Here is a 21,192-nt window from a genome sequence, read left to right as displayed (position 1 = left end):
CTCGCTGTCCCAGTTTAAAACTAGATTAAAGACGCATCTCTTTAACCAAGCATTCACTTAATGCTTAACCTTTGATACTACTGCTGAATCAGTTCGAATGCATTAACATTATGAACATCAGCTATGCTAATTATTTCCCATCTGCCTTTCTGCTGTTATCTCGGGACGCTAGTCCCGAGGTAAATAGCGTTCGTCAGCTCCAGTTTGTATCCAGCCTCTCACGGAGACTTCAGATGCCCCAACGCCTGTGAAGAGACGACTCGACGCCTGTGAAGAGACGACTCAAAGCCGGCGATATGTTATGCCATAAATTAATACTTGATTAACTAACTGTATTTTTCTATGTACATTTCCGAAATGCAATTTCTGTAAAGCTGCTTTGAGACAATGTGTATTGTGAAAAGCGCTATACAAATAAATTTGAATTGAATTGAATTGAATGATCCCAGAAGAACACTCTGCGTACACGTGTTTCACCTGTATCCGTGATGATCCCAGAAGAACACGCTGCGTACACGTGTTTCACCTGTATCCGTGATGATCCCAGAAGAACACGCTGCGTACACGTGTTTCACCTGTATCCATGATGATCCCAGAAGAACACTCTGCGTACACGTGTTTCACCTGTATCCATGATGATCCCAGAAGAACACTCTGCGTACACGTGTTTCACCTGTATCCATGATGATCCCAGAAGAACACTCTGCGTACACGTGTTTCACCTGTATCCGTGATGATCCGAGAAGAACACGCTGTGTTTCACCTGTATCCGTGATGATCCCAGAAGAACACTCTGCGTACACGTGTTTCACCTGTATCCATGATGATCCCAGAAGAACACGCTGCGTACACGTGTTTCACCTGTATCCATGATGATCCCAGAAGAACACGCTGCGTACACGTGTTTCAGCTGTATCCGTGATGATTAGAGAAGAACGCGCTGTGTTTCACCTGTATCCATGATGATCCCAGAAGAACACGCTGTGTTTCACCTGTATCCGTGTTGATCCCAGAAGAACGCGCTGCGTACACGTGTTTCACAGGTATCCGTGATGATCCGAGAAGAACACGCTGTGTTTCACCTGTATCCGTGTTAATCCCAGAAGAACACGCTGCGTACACGTGTTTCACCTGTATCCGTGATGATCCCAGAAGAACACGCTGTGTACACGTGTTTCACCTGTATCCATGATGATCCCAGAAGAACACGCTGTGTTTCACCTGTATCCGTGTTGATCCCAGAAGTACACGCTGCGTAAACGTGTTTCACCTGTATCCGTGATGATCCCAGAAGAACACGCTGTGTACACGTGTTTCACCTGTATCCATGATGATCCCAGAAGAACACGCTGTGTTTCACCTGTATCCGTGTTGATCCCAGAAGAACACGCTGCGTACACGTGTTTCACCTGTATCCGTGATGATCCCAGAAGAACACGCTGCGTACACGTGTCTCACCTGTATCCGTGATGATCCCAGAAGAACACGCTGTGTACACGTGTTTCACCTGTATCCATGATGATCCCAGAAGAACACGCTGCGTACACGTGTTTCACCTGTATCCATGATGATCCCAGAAGAACATGCTGCGTAGACGTGTTTCACCTGTATCCATGATGATCCCAGAAGAACACGCTGAGTACACCCGTTACACCTGTATCCGTGATGATCCCAGAAGAACGCGCTGCGTACACGTGTTTCACCTGTATCCGTGTTGATCGTAGAAGAAAACGCTGCGTACACGTGTTTCACCTGTATCCGTGTTGATCCCAGAAGAACACGCTGCGTACACGTGTTTCACCTGTATCCGTGTTGATCGGAGAAGAAAACGCTGCGTACACGTGTTTCACCTGTATCCATGATGATCCCAGAAGAACACGCTGCGTACACGTGTTTCACCTGTCTTCATGATGATCCTAGAAGAACACGCTGCGTACACGCCTTTCACCTGTATCTGTGATGATCCCAGAAGAACACGCACGTGTTTCACCTGTATCCGTGATGATCCCAGAAGAACACGCTGCGTACACGTGTTTCACCTGTATCCGTGTTGATCCCAGAAGAACACGCTGCGTACACGTGTTTCACCTGTATCCGTGATGATCCCAGAAGAACACGCTGCGTACACGTGTTTCACCTGTATCCGTGATGATCCCAGAAGAACATGCTGTGTTTCACCTGTATCCGTGATGATCCCAGAAGAAAACGCTGCGTACACGTGTTTCACCTGTATCCGTGATGATCTCAGAAGAACACGCTGCGTACACGTGTTTCACCTGTATCCGTGATGATCCCAGAAGAACACGCTGCGTACACGTGTTTCACCTGTATCCGTGATGATCCCAGAAGAACACTCTGCGTACACGTGTTTCACCTGTATCCGTGATGATCTCAGAAGAACACGCTGCGTACACGTGTTTCACCTGTATCCGTGATGATCGCAGAAGAACACGCTGCGTACACGCGTTTCACCTGTATCCGTGATGATCCCAGAAGAACACTCTGCGTACACGTGTTTCACCTGTATCCGTGATGATCTCAGAAGAACACGCTGCGTACACGCGTTTCACCTGTATCCGTGATGATCCCAGAAGAACACTCTGCGTACACGTGTTTCACCTGTATCCGTGATGATCTCAGAAGAACACGCTGCGTACACGTGTTTCACCTGTATCCGTGATGATCCCAGAAGAACACGCTGCGTACACGTGTTTCACCTGTATCCGTGATGATCCCAGAAGAACACGCTGCGTACACGTGTTTCACCTGTATCCGTGATGATCGCAGAAGAACACGTTTCTGGTTGAGTTAGGCAGATCATTCCACCAGTAGGGATCAGTCATGGCAAAGGTCTGAGAAAGAGATTTTGTGTTTCTTTGAGATGGTACCACAAGACGACATTCGCTAGCAGAGCGCAAGTTTCTTGATGGCACATAAAGAAACTTGAAGAAACATTTTCTATATATAAAGGCAAAAATATCTTACTAAATACTCTAAAAATATTTTAGGTGCAAATGTCATGTTGGTCAACACGGACATGTGAAATTGGCTATGTACTAATGAAAAATTATTTTAAAAAGTATGTTATTCTTTAAAAATAGTATTTTTTTATCATATATCATGTTAACAAGAACACTTGAATGAATAACTTTAAGCTTTGTGAACACATTTTGGGACACTTATGCATCTCATCAAACCCAAATGGCACCCGTTAATTCCTAAAAGTTTTATGATAATTTCCAGTTTCTGCACATATCAAATCATCTTATTTTAATGATCTAACTATTTTAAAGGGATTACTATAGTTATCAAACTTATATATAATATTTAGATTAATTTGGACATTATGCTGCTGTAATTATTTATCTGTAGTGGTTGATGATGATGTGTCATTAGTGATTGCTTTTGTGTTATTGATGTTTTATCCATGTCATAGTGTGAGAAATAACATTATTGTCTTTCAATAGAGCAGTTTTATAGGCTTTTATCATCTATCTGACTCAAATAATGTGTTTCTACAGCAAACACAGCTACAAACAAACTACAGCAAAATGTGTTTCTAACAGCAAACACTCAGAATAAAGTGAGATGATCTGCTGATGATCCTGAATGTCTTGTTGAATGAGTGTTGATAGTGTGAGGATCATCAATATTAACAGATCTGCTGAAAACACTCTTTATTTCATGACAATAGTTCCTGTTTTCACCTCATTTATTATGCTGATGTCTTCAGATCTCCTGTAAATTGACACTTAAAGCTCATTTCGTTGGTGTTAGCAAACTGAGGGGATTTGTTGGCTACTATATGTACGTTTATTTCTGTGTTTATGATTTTAACTGTTTTTCTTACGATTATTTATACTTGGAAGAATTTAAATTATTTATATTATTTTCTATATTTCTTGATACCTGTATTTTAATGAAGAAACAAAATGATGTTAGGATTAGCAATAAAAATAATTATTGAATTGGCATCACTTACTGTATGATGAATAGATAGACAGACATAAATGCTTAGAAGTTTCAATTATTATAAAAACAAACTCGCTCAGTAATTTATATATTTTTGATTTCGGCAGATCAGCTCCTCCCACACTGTAATTCATCATCAGTGAAGCTCCTCCCTCTGTAATCACATCATCAGTGAAGCTCCTCCCACTGTAATCACATCATCAGTGAAGCTCCTCCCACAGCAATTCTCCTATAAATGGTTTTTTAAATAATTCCCATCTGCTACAAGTGAAGACGAGCATGAAAGCATCAGGAAGAGCTGAAATCTGCAAAGACTGAGTTTATTAAAGAGGACAGTGAGAACACGAGTGATCCAGAACCTGCAGAATGAAACACACTGAAGATCCTGAAGAACAAAGAGGTTGGTGTTTATTCTTCATTCATTCATGATGCTGGAGAACATTCATGTTGGAAACATTCAAGCACTTTATCACATTTAGATAAACAGTTAATCTATGAAATGGTACAGAATGTTCTGGGTTTTTCTTCAACAAATGGTCAGTAAAGGGAAGTTTGAGAGACTTTTATATTGATTGTCAACATCGAATCAAGCTTATTACTATTTTAACTGTTTTATTTTACATTTATTTTATATCTGGTCCCAATTTGCAACTACGTTACCAGAATTTTAGTCCTTTTCAACATAGTTCACAAAATTATTATTTTTTTAGGAATAATCAGTAAACACCAAGTTACTGATAAAGTCGTATTTGTCAAATATCATACAAGTTATTCATAGTTATAGAGATTCTTCTTACATTAACTTTGGTAACACGGTTGTTGAAAACAGTCAAGACTACAATGGATTGAGAATAGGCTTGTATGAGATGCGCCTTGCTTCGCCTGAGATGTAGTCGAGAGTAGGCGCTGCAGTGAGAGGAGGAGTGAAAAAAGCGCAGGCAAGCTGGACAGTTCTCGCTTCTCGCAGTGGATCTTCTGACTCCTGCGAGATCAATGATGGATATTGCGGGATTCACGCTCGTGCACATTGTTGCTAATAAACTGGATGTAATTTAAGTTCTGTTGCTTTTATATGAAAATAAATATAATGAACAAGACACCCAAAGTACTGGTTATTTAATTCCATTCCAAATAAGTGTTTATCAATAATTTTTTCTTTAATACAGACATAGGCTATGTGTTTTTTTGTTTTTATAATAAAATGACATAACCCATAGAGATCGCACTGTCCGAGAGTTTGGGAATATTCACAGATAACATATACACATAAAACATGATATCCGAGTTTTAAAATCAAACATTTTAAAAGAGAACAATGCATCACGGTTGTTTAAACCAATCAACATTAAGCTGTGTCGTCAGCAAGTCGTTTCCCGTCATGCTTTTGATCAGCGCAGTCGGTGGAGAGCAACTGCGCGCGACTGCAGAATCCGACACGTGCGCCTTGCGCTCGCGAGAGCTTTTTGACACACGTCAGCATGACATCAGAGCAAGGCGGACCGCTCTCGGACACATTTCTAACCGGCATGCATTACGTGCTGATCACCGGTGATCGGTTCTGCGCAGATTTTGCTCATCTCAAACAAGCCTATTATTTTCTTGTCTTCCCATCATGCAGCAGAAAGAGCCCAGATGATGTCACTTCCTGGGTGTCACAGTTTTAAGAAATGCTCTGTTTTTAAAAGGAGGAAAATCATGTCAGGAGTAACACAGGGTTGAGTGAAACATGTAGGACACAGATAATGCTAATAAAAATAGTTAATTTAAAACCAGTTAAAGCCGCTCTACACTTTGAGCGTGTGAAGTTTCTACAGACACTGCAACGGTTGTGAAATGACGTCACATTCTGCGGCAGCTTTTTTACAAACATTAATTCAACATATAACAAATAATAATAATTAAAAATGTAAAAATAAACAATCCACTCCACTTGAATGCTGAACGCTTGTATTATTTCTCACAGGGTTATTCACTTGAGCTTGTATTTCTGGTGTCCCACTTTCACATGCGTATGAATGGAAGTCAGTGCAAGGAAAAGTCTAGAGCGAACGGCCATTAATAATTAAAACATTTTTTGTAAAACGTAGGGCAGTATTGTATATTTTAATGTTAATATCATGTTAAATAATTGTGTCATTGATCAAATAGTTCTTGCTAAAGAAACATGAGCTTTGTTTCTATAATGTTAAGTAATAATTTGAAGATAATTTTACCTCATTCATGGAAAGTTTAAGGACATATAATCAATTTATAAAAAGGCATCAAATTATCATAATATTTTATAACAGTTGTCTACTTTCTACTATTACATCAGGGCTCACGTTCATGTCCTTTCACTTTATATTTCTCTCTTTGAATTATTTTGATGTACTGAAAATTAAATGAATATTTGTTTCTGTCATGTCAGACCTGATGGAAGAGAGCGAGGAGAGAGAAGAACTGAGTGAAGTGAAGGAGGAGAGTGAAGAACTGAGTGAAGTGAAGGAGGAGAGTGAAGAACTGAGTGAAGTGGAGGAGGAGAGAGAAGAACTGAGTGAAGTGGAGGAGGAACATCATGTCAAACCTGGAGGAAAACCTTTGAGTCGCTCAAAGACTAAACAGACATTTTCAAAGAAAAGACAAGCCAAGAAATCTTTCACCTGCACTCAGTGTGGGAAGAGTTTAACAACCACACAACATCTTGAGACTCACATGAGAGTTCATACCGGAGAGAAGCCGTTTGAGTGTGATCAGTGTGGGAAAGATTTCAGTCAATCTTCATCCCTTAAAGATCACATGAGGATCCACACCGGAGAGAAGCCATTCTCATGTGATCAGTGCGGGAAAACATTTCTTAGCGCATCACACCTGAAGACACACTTGACAGTTCATACAAAGGAGAAGCCACATTCATGTTCTGTGTGTGGAAAGAGTTTTTCACGGCTGCAATCTTTATATACACATCAGAAAACTCACACTGGTGTGAGAGAGTACATGTGCTTTGAGTGTGAGAAGACTTTTACTACAGCAAACAATTTAAAACTGCACCAGAGAATTCACACTGGAGAAAAACCTTACAAGTGTTCACACTGTGACAAGAGATTCAGACGATCAGAACATCTGAAAAAACATGAGAGGATCCACACTGGAGAAAAACCTTACAAGTGTTCACACTGTGACAAGAGATTCAGACGATCAGAACATCTGAAAACACATGAGAGGATCCACACTGGAGAGAAGCCGCACACGTGTGATCAGTGTGGAAAGAGTTTTGCTTTTAAAAATCCCCTGAAGACACACATGAGAGTCCATACCGGAGAGAAGCCGTTTAAGTGTGATCAATGCAGGAAAGATTTCAGTCAATCTTCATACCTTAAAGATCACATGAGGATCCACACCGGAGAGAAGCCGTTCACATGTGATCAATGTGGCAGATCATTTCTTAGGGCATCACAGCTGAAGAGACACCTGACAGTTCATACGAAGGAGAAGCCGCATTCATGTTCTGTGTGTGGAAAGAGTTTTTCACTGCTGCCTAATTTACATGTACATGAGAAAACTCACACTGGTATAAGAGAGTACATGTGCTTTGAGTGTGAGAAGACTTTTAGTACAGCAAGCAATTTAAAACGGCACCAGAGAATTCACACTGGAGAAAAACCTTACAAGTGTTCACACTGTGACAAGAGATTCAGTCACTCATCAACTCTGAAAACACATGAGAGGATCCACACTGGAGAGAAGCCGCACACGTGTGATCAGTGTGGAAAGAGTTTCTCTATTGAAAATCACCTGAATCGACACATGAAGATCCATACCGTGGAGAAACCACTAACACAGTCTGAGATCACAGTAAGTAGTTTATTTTCATGTGCTGAGCAACAAAGTGTCTTCTGTGTAAGTTAGCCACACATCACTCTATAGTCAAATCTCTTCTCTCCACCTATAGCCGGTGTGTGGTGAGCACAGGACACTTTGTTGATTGATTGATATCTATTAACTCGTGTTCAACCAACAGGAATGTCTAATTTGAACACTTCGAGGAGCAACGGATCCAGTTGAGGATTAATAGTAAGTTTTTTATTCTTATATGCTTTGTTCTAATCGCGATAGGAATACAGTTACATTTATTCATTCAGCTGACGCTTTTATCCAAAGCGACTTACAATTGCTATATATGTCAGAGGTCGCACGCCTCTGGAGCAACTAGGGGTTAAGTGTCTTGCTCAGGGACACATTGGTGTCTCACAGTGGATTCGAACCCGGGTCTCTCACACCAAAGGCTGGATGTGTCTTATCCACTGCGCCATCACCACCCCTTTATATAATCGTGTCTGTAAACCGTAAAAAGACTGTTTAAATATGAATCGCGTGTCCGTGTGTGAATGAATGAACAGCACAGATGAGCACTTATGTTTACTATGTTACAGACGAAATGTGAAAGACAACATTTCGTTGACTAGTTTGGGATAGATTATAACATTTTTATTGTAAAATAGACATCAAATAAGCTTTTGTTAGCCAGTTTCTGCTCATATGTTAAATATATAGCTAGTATGTTTTGTCAAAAATAAACTCATCAACTAAGATGTTATTATAGTGTTTGAATCCTTAACATTGAAATATGTATGAACACTTTTTAATAAAATAGCAAAAAATATATTTACAAGGTAGCCTAAATGTAAGCAACATCTTAACATGCCAATATAAGCCTTCTCATTAAATTAGTTATTATTGTTTTTTATTAGTGACACATTTGGGGAGAGGATATATTCCAAAACTTTCTGAAAATACAGTATGAGAATTAACTGCATAGTTACTAGAAATGTTTACCATGGAAATTATACAATTTGCATGCATACAAAATAAGTCCTCACATTCTTTCTTGTGGTACCCAGTGACTCACCTGTGTGAAAGGATCATTATGCAGCTCATTATGCTGCTCATTATGCAGGTCATTGTCTTCTCAGGTGTGAATCAGAGCATTATTCGGGTCATTCTTAGCATTCGGTGCCATTTGAGTCCTCATGACATAATGCGGTATATTTTGAGTAAAAATGGGCTAATACTTGTTTCTAAATGATCATCTTAAATAGTTAATCCTCCTTTACCATAGAACACAATATACATCACAGGATTAATTAATAAAAAAAATAATTACTCTGATTTTAGTGCAAGTAAGCTAAACTGCCATGTCCCCAAGTAAGCTTGCACAACTTCAGCCACAAATATAAGTAATAAAAATCAAATAAATTCCAAATTTTTCAATATTGTTGTATATTCTTATTATAATATTCCTCACCAAAATATATTTTTTTGTTAGTTATACATGTTTAATGGTTAAAGTCTTTAAAATATGTTGTGTCCCTGAATTGAATGTTACTGTTACTCTGATGGAAAATCCCTCTGAACACGCCCATTGACTGTTCCTCTAATCACATGTCTCTCAAGAATTTGAATACTTTTTGGTGGCAAATTATCTTCAAAAAGCAGAGTAGGTATCACTCCTTAATTCACTCTTTTTTCAATGTTTTAGAATGATTCACTGAAGTGGTAAAGCATAACATGTCCACCCTGTTATGCCTATTTATAGTGGGAACTGATAATTGTTTGTAATTTTGAAAATAGGGTTAATAAACAGGTTAAAAATCTTCCTCAGTAATCACTGCGCACTAGCTTGTTTTTCATCACATTTGTAGCAATGGCTAACTTTAGCATAAAATGTCCCACTGTTACTGTTTTGCACAGTAACAGGGTGGACATATTGTAACAGAGTGGGTGTAAATGCTAAATAAATGAGTGTTTACAGCTTGAATTGGTACTTATAATTAATTTATTATACATGTATTTGTTATATACCTTCAAGAAAGAGTAGCTTAAATGGTATGCATGTAGACATTTTTTGTTGTTCAATGGTGTGATTTCCACCCTGTACCCCTCTGTCCACCCTGTTACCTCTGTTTTTTTTTTTTTTTTAATAAAATAAGTTCAACAAATGTTATGCATATCTTTGTGGTTAATTTTAGGGAATGAAATGGCAAAATGAAATAATTAAAAAAAGGGGCAAAATTCCATTGAAATGTCTTTTTATTCTAAAAGAAATATGTTGAAATTACCACTGTGGCTTAAAATACAACAACTTTTTTCAAGATAATGCTCGTTAATGAACACTTTGTTAAAATACATTTGTGGGGTAAAGTGAGGGGCATTTGAGCTCTTAGAAAATGTAAATATTACAATAACTCTGAATTCAAAACATTTATTAATTTAGATGAGAAGGTCCTGTAACAGGGTGGACATTTGGCCTTTGCGTGTGTGAAGAATTTGGTCAAAATTATTAAAGAGTGATATCCCGAGCTGGACCAATATATTTTTCTTGTAGTGTAACAAGCCATTCTTCAGATAAAATTATTAAATCATTGAAATTTTTACTTTTTTTTATAGAAATTTACCAAGCTGAAATGTACCTGAAATGATTTCTGAAGGATCATGTGACACTGAAGACTGGAGTAATGATGCTGAAAATTCAGCTTTGATCACAGGAATAAATGACACTTTTTACTATATATTCACATAGAAAACAGCTGTTTTACATTGAAATAAAAGTAGTAAAATGATCACTACAGAGGCGGGTGTTTGCGGTGATCCTCAGCTCTCTATCAAGGTGTCTCTTCACAAAATTAATCCACCTCTTCTTGATGTGATCGTTTTTCGGAAATGTTTTGTACGTGACCGCATCCAGATAGTACGCCCATGCAGAGTCCGAGTCAAGACCGAGTCTTTGTAGGGTCAAGTCCGAGTCGAGACCTATGCCGTTGGTTTTCAAATACAGTCGAGACCGAGTCTTTGAAGGGTCGAGTCGGAGCCGAGACCGAGTCTGTTGGTTTTCAAATACAGTCGAGTCCGAGTCGAGACCGAGTCTTTGAAGGGTTGAGTCCGAGTCGAGACCGAGTCTGTTGGTTTTCAAATACAGTCGAGTCCGAGTCGAGACCGAGTCTTTGAAGGGTTGAGTCCGAGTCGAGACCGAGTCTGTTGGTTTTCAAATATTGTCGAGTCCAAGTCAAGGCCGAGTCTTTGAGGAAGCAAGTCCGAGTCGAGATTTTGTCTCGACATGTCAGTTTTGATATTCATGATTTAATATCACCCCAGTTAATAATCAACAGTTAGGCCTACAGACTAAGCTAATTGGGACAATTGGGAATTGTTTAGAGGAGCAGTCTTAATGTCTTAATATGGACCAGGGGCGTAGCAAGCTTTTCAAAAGTGCGGGGATGGATGTGACATTTAATTGTTGGCATTAACAGCTGTCAATGACTAAAAAGCTTAAAAGGAACTTTGTTGTATATGCTGGGGTACAATTTATAAATGATCGTTCTTTCCCACTGGATTTTGTAAAACCATGTTGTGTGGACCTCTGTCCCTTTACGGGGGGTTCGGAGCATGCTCCCCCGCAAATTTTTTTTTGTACATTATAAGGTTAAACGCTCAATCTGATGCACTTTGAGAGCCCAAAATTAAGAGCTTCAACCAGGTTCGACCCATGACCTGTGCACATTGAACAAAGAAAAAACATTGACTTGTACCTAAAGAGGGCTCAAACTTATTTTTAGTTATGATATAGAGTCCCCGTCTACATTTTACACTGGTGTTTTAGAATGCCAAACATTTATTATAATAATATAATGATTTATATAATTATTCGTATGATGGAAAATCCATATAGCCTATAAATGTATGCTACTGTATAAATGAATATTTCAAAAGTATATTTTATATCATGCTATAGAATAGGAAAATTACAATACTTTTGTCCTAATTTCTTCACTTGTAAGAAATAAACCCTTGAGCTTTTATTTTGGAGAAAAGTGTGAGCAAAGTGCACACTTTTCTTTAAATCACGCAGCACAAACAGAATGCCTAAGTCATGTGTGGTTTAGTCTAAAGAACGAAATATAATACTGAAAACACTCGATTTTTGAGAGGAATGGGAAGAGGAGACGCAGCGAGCACAGACACAGAACGGCCAGAGAAACAACTGAACGAGAGTGACTGTAGTAAGGCATTTGTGCAAAACTGCAAAAAAAGTGCGGGTGTTGAACCCTCTCACCGGGAAAGTGATGGGGATGAGACCGCCTATGCAGTCCGAGTCGAGACCGAGTCTTTGAAGGGTCGAGTCCGAGTCGAGACCGAGTCTTTGAAGGGTCGAGTCCGAGTCGAGACCGAGTCTTTGAAGGGTCGAGTCCGAGTCGAGACCGAGTCTTTGAAGGGTCGAGTCCGAGTCGAGACCGAGTCTTTGAAGGGTCGAGTCCGAGTCGAGACCGAGTCTTTGAAGGGTCGAGTCCGAGTCCAGACCGAGTCTTTGAAGGGTCGAGTCCGAGTCGAGACCGAGTCTTTGAAGGGTCGAGACCGAGTCGAGACCGAGTCTTTGAAGGGTCGAGACCGAGTCTTTGAAGGGTCGAGTCCGAGTCGAGACCGAGTCTTTGAAGGGTCGAGTCCGAGTCGAGACCGAGTCTTTGAAGGGTCGAGTCCGAGTCGAGACCGAGTCTTTGAAGGGTCGAGTCCGAGTCGAGACCGAGTCTTTGTAGGGGCGAGTCCGAGTCGAGACCGAGTCTTTGAAGGGTCGAGTCCGAGACGAGACCGAGTCTTTGAAGGGTCGAGTCCGAGTCGAGACCGAGTCTTTGAAGGGTCGAGACCGAGTCTTTGAAGGGTCGAGACCGAGTCTTTGAAGGGTCGAGACCGAGTCTTTGAAGGGTCGAGACCGAGTCTTTGAAGGGTCGAGTCCGAGTCGAGACCGAGTCTTTGACGGGTCGAGTCCGAGTCGAGACCGAGTCTTTGAAGGGTCGAGTCCGAGTCGAGACAGAGTCTTTGAAGGTTCGAGTCCGAGTCGAGACCTAGTCTGTGAAGGGTCGAGTCCGAGTCGAGACCGAGTCTTTGAAGGGTCGAGTCCGAGTCGAGACCTAGTCTTTGAAGGGTCGAGTCTGAGTCGAGACCGAGTCTTTGAAGGGTCGAGTCTGAGTCGAGACCTAGTCTTCGAAGGGTCGAGTCCGAGTCGAGACCGAGTCTTCGAAGGGTCGAGTCCGAGTCGAGACCGAGTCTTTGAAGGGTCGAGTCCGAGTCGAGACCGAGTCTTTGAAGGGTCGAGTCCGAGTCGAGACCGAGTCTTTGAAGGGTCGAGTCCGAGTCGAGACCGAGTCTTTGAAGGGTCGAGTCCGAGTCGAGACCGAGTCTTTGAAGGGTCGAGTCCGAGTCGAGACAGAGTCTTTGAAGGGTCGAGTCCGAGACGAGACAGAGTCTTTGAAGGGTCGAGTCCGAGACGAGACAGAGTCTTTGAAGGGTCGAGTCCGAGACGAGACAGAGTCTTTGAAGGGTCGAGTCCGAGACGAGACCGAGTCTTTGAAGGGTCGAGTCCGAGTCGAGACCGAGTCTTTGAAAGGTCGAGTCCGAGTCGAGACCGAGTCTTTGAAGGGTCGAGTCCGAGTCGAGACCGAGTCTTTGAAAGGTCGAGTCCGAGTCGAGACCGAGTCTTTGAAGGAACAAGTCCGAGAAAGCAGAAATCGGTCTTGAGACCGGACTCGAGTACTACATCACTAGAAAACAGGATGACAAATCGATTCTTGGGATTTAGGAATCAATATTGGTACTTAAAAATGAGAATCGATTAAAATCGAGAAATCAATATTTTTTACCCAGCCCTAGTATCCATCCATTTAGTTTTATTATTATTATTATTGCAAGTGACTTAAGATGTTGTTGTTTTTCAGTTCATAATCAATTATCATTCAGCTGCAACTTCTACAACACAACACAACAATGTTAAAGTTCTGAGCGTCATTTCTCTAAGTTTTCTTTCTACCGCTATGATTTTCAGGTGCTGAAGGTCAATCAGAGGATCAGGAGTGCCTGAGGATTGCTCTGAATCAGAATCAGAAAGAGCTTATTGCCAAGTGTGCTTGCACACACAAGGAATTTGTTTTGGTGCTGAGGCTTCCAGTGGACATATACAAATACAACAAGAAACATGAAACATAATACTACAAATTATAAGAATAAAAATATAAATATATGAGAATAAAAGTATCACAGTTGGGTTTAGTCAGAATAGACATTTCCAGATTTACAGATTATGAACATATTTACAGTGTTTTGAATATTATAATAAATAAATCTAAATATAAGTATAAGTATCACCTGAGTTGTAGGATATTGCACTAAACAGTGGGAGTATTGCACTTAAAGGCATATGCCTTGGGAGGTGTGTTAACTGTTCAGAAGGGAAATGGCCTGTGGGAAGAAACTGTTCCTGTGTCGAGATGTTCTTGTGGCCATTGTTCTGAGTCGCCGTCTTGACGGTAACAGTTCAAACAGGTGGTGTCCAGGGTGAGTGGAGTCTGTGCTGATTTTACCTGCTCTCTTCCTCACTCTGGAAGAGTACAGGTCCTGGAGGGATGGCAGGGGGGCACCAATGATCCTCTCCGCTGTCCGGACTGTCCGTTGTAGTCTCCTGATGTCTGATTTGGTAGCTGAACCAAACCAGACAGTGATGGAAGTGCATAAGACAGACTCAATGACGGCTGAGTAGAACTGAATCAGCAGCTCCTGTGGCAAGTTGAACTTCCTCAGCTGGCGAAGGAAGTACAGTCTCTGTTGGGCTTTTTTTACAATGGAGTCAATGTGATTGTCCCACTTCAGGTCCTGAGAGATGGTAGTGCCCAGGAACCTGAATGACTCCACTGCTTCCACAGTGCTGTTCATGATGGTGAGTGGGGGGAGTGCTGAGCTGTTCCTCCTGAAGTCCACGATCATCTCCACTGTTTTGAGCGTGTTCAGCTCAAGGTTGTTGTAACTGCACCAGACAGCCAGCTGTTCAACCTCCAGTCTGTAAGCAGACTCGTCACCGTTCCGGATGAGACCGATGACAGTGGTGTCGTCTGCAAATTTCAGGAGCTTGACAGTGGGGTCTTTAGAAGTGCAGTCATTAGTGTACAGGGAGAAGAGCAGTGGGGAGAGAACGCACCCTTGAGGGGCGCCAGTGCTGGTGGTGAGAGTCCTGGATGTGTGTTTCCCCAGTCTCACTCGGTGCTGCCGGTCCGTCAGGAAGCTGGAGATCCACTGACAGATCGAGGATGGTATGGAGAGCTGGGTCAGTTTGGCTGTGAGAAGATCAGGCATGATGGTATTGAAGGCAGAACTGAAGTCCACAAAGAGGATCCTTGCATAAGTCCCAGGTCTGTCGAGATGTTGCAGGATATAATGCAGTCCCATGTTGACTGCATCATCCACAGACCTGTTTGCTCTGTAAGCAAACTGAAAGGGATCCAGCAGGGGTCCAGTGATGTCCTTCAGGTGGGCCAACACCAGTCTTTCAAACGACTTCATGACCACAGACGTGAGAGCGACAGGTCTGTAGTCATTAAGTCCAGTGATTTTGTTTTTTTTGGGGACAGGAATGATAGTGGAGCGTTTGAAGCAGCAGGGAACTTCACACTGCTCCAATGATCTATTGAAGATCTGTGTGAAGACCGGGGCCAGTTGGTCAGCACAGGCTTTTAAACAAGCAGATGAGATGCCGTCTGGGCCTGAGGCTTTCCTAGTCTTCTGTTTTTTGAAGACTCGGCTCACGTCCTCCACACAGACCTTAAGCTCAGATTGGATGGCAGGAGGGGAGAGTGGGATTGCAGGAGGTGATGGTGAATGTGTGAAGTGCAGGTTAGAGCCGGTGTGTGGTGTGAATGAGGGCTTTTCAAACCTGCAATAAAATGAATTTAAATCGTCAGCCAGGTGTTGATTGTCCACAGATCGGGGGGATGGTGACTTGTAGTTGGTGATGTTCCTCAGGCCATTCCAGACTGATAATGGGTCGTTGGATGAAAACTGTTTTTCAGAGTAGTTCCTTTTAGCAACTCCGATCTCCTTTGTCAGTCTGTTTCTGGCCTGGTTATACAAGATTTTATCCCCACTGCTGTAAGCATCCTCTTTGGCATGACGAAGGTGTTTGAGTTTCCCAGTAAACCATGGTTTATCATTAGTAAATGATAAGAATGTCCTGGTAGGAATGCATGTATCCTCACAGAAACTTATATATGATGTTACAGTATCTGTGAGCTCATCCAGATCGGTGGTAGCAGCTTCAAAAACAGTCCAATCAGTGCAATCTAAGCAGGCCTGTAGATCCTGCTCTGCTTCATTAGTCCATTTTTTAACAGTCCTTAACACAGGTTTAGCTGATTTCAGTTTCTGCCTGTAGGTCGGAATAAGATGAACCAAACAGTGATCAGAGAGCCCTAAAGCTGCCCGTGAGACTGAGTGATGCGCATTCCTTATTGTGGTGTAACAGTGGTCCAGTATATTACTGTCTCTGGTGGGACATGTAACGTGCTGTCTGTATTTTGGTAGTTCACGGGAAAGATTTGCTTTGTTAAAATCCCCAATAATTATTAGAAGAGAGTCCGGGTGCCTTTGTTCCGTTTCAGATATTTCTTCAGCCAGCTGTTGTAGCGCCGCGCTCACGCACGCGTCTGGAGGGATGTAAACATTCACGAGAATGAAAGAGGAAAACTCCCGTGGCGAGTAGAAAGGTTTGCAATTAATGAAATGGGTCTCTAAGTTAGGAGAGCATATCTTGTTCAGTGTTGTTATATCTGAACACCAATTTTCGTTAATGTAGAAACACAATCCACCACCTCTCGTTTTCCCCGTTAGCTCCGCGATGCGATCCGCTCGGAACAGCTGGAAGCCCGGCAGATGTATTGCGTTGTCCGGTATGGCTTCACTCAGCCAGGTTTCAGTGAAGCACAGAGCAGCAGAGTTAGAAAAATCCTTGTTAATCCTTGTGAGGATAAGTAGTTCGTCCATTTTGTTAGGAAGGGTTCGGAGGTTCGCAAGATGAATGCTGGGGAGTGCAGTGCGCAGGCCGCGCTCGCGGAGTTTAACCAGCGCGCCGGCGCGCTTCCCGCGTTTGCGTCTGACCGCGCGTTTGAACAACAACGCTGCCCCTCCGACGAGAATGTCCAGCAAAACGTCCGAATAATCAAAAACTGTAGAAAAGGTTTCTGGTGTGTGTTTCCTAATGTCCAGTAGTTAGTCTTTGGTGAAACTGATAGGAAAAGAATGACTAAACGCAGAACAAACGAACAAAAACAACACAATAGCTGGAGAGCTCCACACCGAGGCAGCCATCTGCGGCGCCATCTTGGATCATCTCTGATCGGGAAGACAGGAAATGGGAAGAGTGCAACAGGAAACAGTATTCTGGGAAGAAATGAGTGTGACTAGATTCAGTCACGAGTGTGTGAAAAGAGAGTTGGTGAAGTTGATGGTCGATCAGGAACTGTTGTTGATACTCCAGGTCTCTCTGACACTGACACATGATCAACAGTAAAATAAATACTGAAATGTACACCCTTGATTTTGTCACCTGGCTCTCATGTGTTCATCATTGTGTTGAGTTTGGGAAGATGTACAAGAGACGGACACAGTAGATCTAATGAAGAAGATCTTCAGTCCAAGAGCTGCTCAGGTCAGCATCGTTCTGTTCACTGAGGAGATCGCCGGAGAAATAAGCCAACAGAAAAATGTATCAGTGAAAGTAACTGTGCAGAACTGAAGAAACTGAACAGAGATTGTGGAAACAAATTCCTGGTCTTTAATAACAGTGAAAAACCAGTCAAAACCTCACACTGTAAAGCCTTAAATCTATCCTTTGGTTGATTGACTGACAGTGCATATTAATATGCGGTTTGCTTAGGATTCTGATATTCTCTATTTCTATTTTTCTGATACAATTCTATTGATTTTTTATATGATTTGCCTTAACTAATGATAATTGTCTTTAATTCAGTTTTTTGTCAAAATGTTGAAAAAAAAAAAGTGTGTTGAGTTTGGGACATACACTCATTCGCTGTGTGCCAACAATGCCAGTTTATCCTTGTGAGGGTACCTGGAATATATTGTATAATTCTAGTGTTGACTTTTTACCTGTGGAAAACTAAAAGATATTGTGAAAGCAGGCATTAACTTCATTTTCTGTTGGTAATTATAATGTATAACTTCTTATTAGCTCTGTTCACTTGTTTATGGTTATTTGGGAAATGAGCGGGTGCCTTTTTATCTTGTATATACAGTACACCGCAAGGTTTTTAATGTTTTTAAAAGAAGTTTCTTCTGCTCACCAAGGCTGCATTTATTTTATTAAAAATACAAAACATAAACAGTATATATATCAAAAAGGATAACATATATATATATCCTGTTTTTGGTTAGAGAGGAAGCTCAGTTAAGTTTGCGTTGTTGATTTTCATCTGTTTTTGTGCAGCTCCCTTAAACCTTAGTTAGCTTCTTTTCTGTTTATTATTTTAGGCCTTACTCTCTCCTGAAGATTTATTCCCATCTTTTGTTAACCTTTTTGATATATGAAGGAAATAAATACTTTTACTTTTCCTTAAAGTTGCGTTATGTTTTCACTCTGAGACTGAGGCTGAAGGGTGTTCTGCACATATTTTTACATCTCTACGTTATCATACTTTCTTTTTCTTTGTTACCTCCCCTAGCCTGACCAGAGAGAACATGGTACAGTATAAATAGGCTGAGACAAACAATGTAATGACAATGCAATAATTCATGATGAGTCCGGGCTAAGGATTGTGGGGACTGAGACACAACACAACAAGTATTCCCTGCAAAACTCCTGCTACTCTACATTTAAATTTAGTCATTTAGCAGAAGCTTTTATCCAAAGCGAATTACAACTGAGGACTAGAGACAAGTCAAGTCATTGTGAAGAGGCAAAAATGACATAAAAGGAGACAAGGCGAGTAGATATTAAAAACTAGCCACGATGTTGATTAAAAGCATCAGATGTGATCTAGGGATGGGCATTTTTTGTTAATTTCTCCTTTCGATCATTGACAGGTCTCAAAAAACGATTCCTCTCGTATTCGGGGGGCGGGGCATGTCCAGGGGGCGGGGCGTGTCCGTCATTAAAATTCAAATATTTTAAGACCGTTACGAAAATTAATGTTGACAAATAAAAATATGACATGAAAACATGAACGTATGAATAGAAAAAAAGATGGTGATCAAACTAAAGAGAAAATAACTTGTAGCTTTAACAAAGATAAATTAAATGAATTAATAGTTATATTTCATTTTTACAGTGAAGACTTATTTTACATTCGATAATTCAATTTATCTATGCTTGTAATTTGTTTATAATTTTCTATGCAGATTCACAAAATCTCCCCAATTATGCTGTAATGATTAATTCTTTTCAAATAGACCTAAATAAATAATCTGATGAAATTGTTTTTATATCGCAATATAGCAGAAAAACAAAATATGTATTTAAGTTTTTCAATATCGTTCAGCCATAATATTGAGCATATCTTAAATTGATCCTGGAATGATCATTTGTGATATCAGATGAGATGTATGTATGATAGATTTTGAACTGTACTATGTTTGTATTGCAGGTTTTCTGGGATCCCAGTGGAAGGCATGAGATGTTGGCCTGGACAGATCTACCTGTACACCACACGACCTCTGCGTTTGCATGGATGGCTGATTACTACCATGTTCTGTGAGGATATTATTATAGCAAAACTGAGCACCTGTGGCAGTGGAGTCTGTAGGTGCAAAGTCACACATCTATGGAAAGTTGTATTTGTTTTTTTTTAATAGAAGTTTCAAACTTTTCTCTCTCTCACGACAAACACAGACATTACAGCTTTTCAAATTCTTCATTGGAGGTGCACAAATACTTAGGGATGCACGATATATCGACCACAAATCGATATCGGCCGATAAATGGTCTTTTTTGATGTTATCGTTATCGATCCGATAAGAAAATTGGGCCGATATATCAAAGCCGATAGATAATAGATTATTTACTTCAGTTGAGAGATGCCGCTGTTCGCCATGATGGTTCTGAATGATTGGATTCACTTCGAAAAGGAAGATACAGTTCCGTGCAACATGTGCAGCACAAATCTGTCACATAGGCTTCATAAAATTATAATAAAAACACGCCTGTAAAAGAATGTTGTGAATTCTTGTTCGCCAGTGTTTCAGCGCGACGAGCGCGTTGTGGTGGAAAGAGCGCATCTATGGAGTTAAGCCTTCATGACAAGCACAGTCGAGTTCTCTTGAGCATTCGCAGCATTCTGTGCCATTGTAAGTTGTAATATGTTTATTTTGTGTATATATATATCTGATTAATCTAATATAGGATGGGTTTGGTTGAGTTAATGAACGAAGCAGTAGCGCTTCATTGTAGGCTACCGGTGATCATCTTTATAGCCTATTTAGCGTGCGCGCAACTCAAACAGCAATGCACATTTATAACTATAATTGGGACTGTCATATACATGCCATTATAATGAGAACACTATTGTAATAAAACGTTGTGAATTCTCTGGGTTTAGTTGCCGTTTCAGCGCGTTGTTGTGGGAATAGCGCGTCCAGAACAGGGATTAGCCTACTACAACATTATGACCAGCACAAGTTCGATTAGGCATTCACGTCATTTTTTGCAGATAAGTCGTAATATAAAGTTGATGTAAAATAAATATCTGATTAATCTCACATATGATGCGTTTCGTGGATTTAAACAACCTGCTAGAAAAGTTCTTCAGTTTCCCGGTGCTCGTTCTCTTCAGCATCAGATTAAACAACAATGCAAAACATTAAAAGCTATGATTGGGACTGTCATATAATTATAATTGTATTCACTATTGTAATAAATTTCTTCTTCAGCAACCGTTGAGTTGATTAACCTTCTAGCAAAGCGATTCGGTTTAACGTTCGTTCTCTTCAGCTTCAGCGCGCGCGCTCACACAGCAATGTTATTTGAAACAGTAACTAAGCTATTAAAGATGTTTAATATCACTGTAATATTAAAAATGTCTATTTTTTTCAAAAACATTGTGTTATAATTAATAACTACCATTATTTTGTTCTCGTATTATTTTCATCAATGATATGGTTTGATAAAAATAATTTCCTTATTGTCCGTGCAGAGGCGATTCCATTTTATTGATCCATTTTGTTTCTTTATATGCAGCCCAATGTTATCCAATGACTTGTTTGCATTATTTAGGTATTTTATTTTTTGTTAGGCAATAGATTTTTTGATAACACTTTACAATAAGGTCTCATTTGTTAATGCATTAACTAACAGAGTGCAATAGCCTTTGTTATAGTAGTTAATAAAATGTGTGTGTTCATGTTAGTTCACAATGCATTGAC

The 21,192-nt window shown here is 40.6% G+C and overlaps 4 protein-coding genes across 6 annotated transcripts in view; 2 read left to right on the top strand and 2 right to left on the bottom strand.

Moving 5' to 3' along the window:
• LOC143714418 (uncharacterized) overlaps positions 1–21,192 on the bottom strand; it is a 703,153-nt gene that overhangs the window by 577,328 nt on the left and 104,633 nt on the right. The window lies entirely within an intron of this gene.
• LOC143714477 (uncharacterized) overlaps positions 1–21,192 on the bottom strand; it is a 142,905-nt gene that overhangs the window by 17,192 nt on the left and 104,521 nt on the right. The window lies entirely within an intron of this gene.
• Positions 1–21,192, top strand: part of LOC143714414 (uncharacterized) — a 1,189,624-nt gene that overhangs the window by 1,128,406 nt on the left and 40,026 nt on the right. The window lies entirely within an intron of this gene.
• LOC143714373 (uncharacterized) lies at positions 4,076–19,529 on the top strand. The gene is made up of 5 exons (XM_077205486.1): positions 4,076–4,372; positions 6,380–7,803; positions 7,901–7,910; positions 17,397–17,536; positions 19,419–19,529. Exons 1-5 carry the CDS (start codon positions 4,339–4,341, stop codon positions 19,527–19,529), a joined length of 1,719 nt encoding a protein of 572 aa, XP_077061601.1. The 5' UTR covers positions 4,076–4,338.

Source organism: Siphateles boraxobius, unplaced genomic scaffold (genome assembly GCF_051911475.1).
Source record: "Siphateles boraxobius isolate OS27281-9 unplaced genomic scaffold, OSU_SipBor_1 54, whole genome shotgun sequence".
In the NCBI taxonomy this organism is placed as follows: domain Eukaryota; kingdom Metazoa; phylum Chordata; class Actinopteri; order Cypriniformes; family Leuciscidae; genus Siphateles; species Siphateles boraxobius.
Note: the sequence above shows the minus strand (reverse complement) of the source record. Positions and strands in the feature narration are given on the sequence as shown.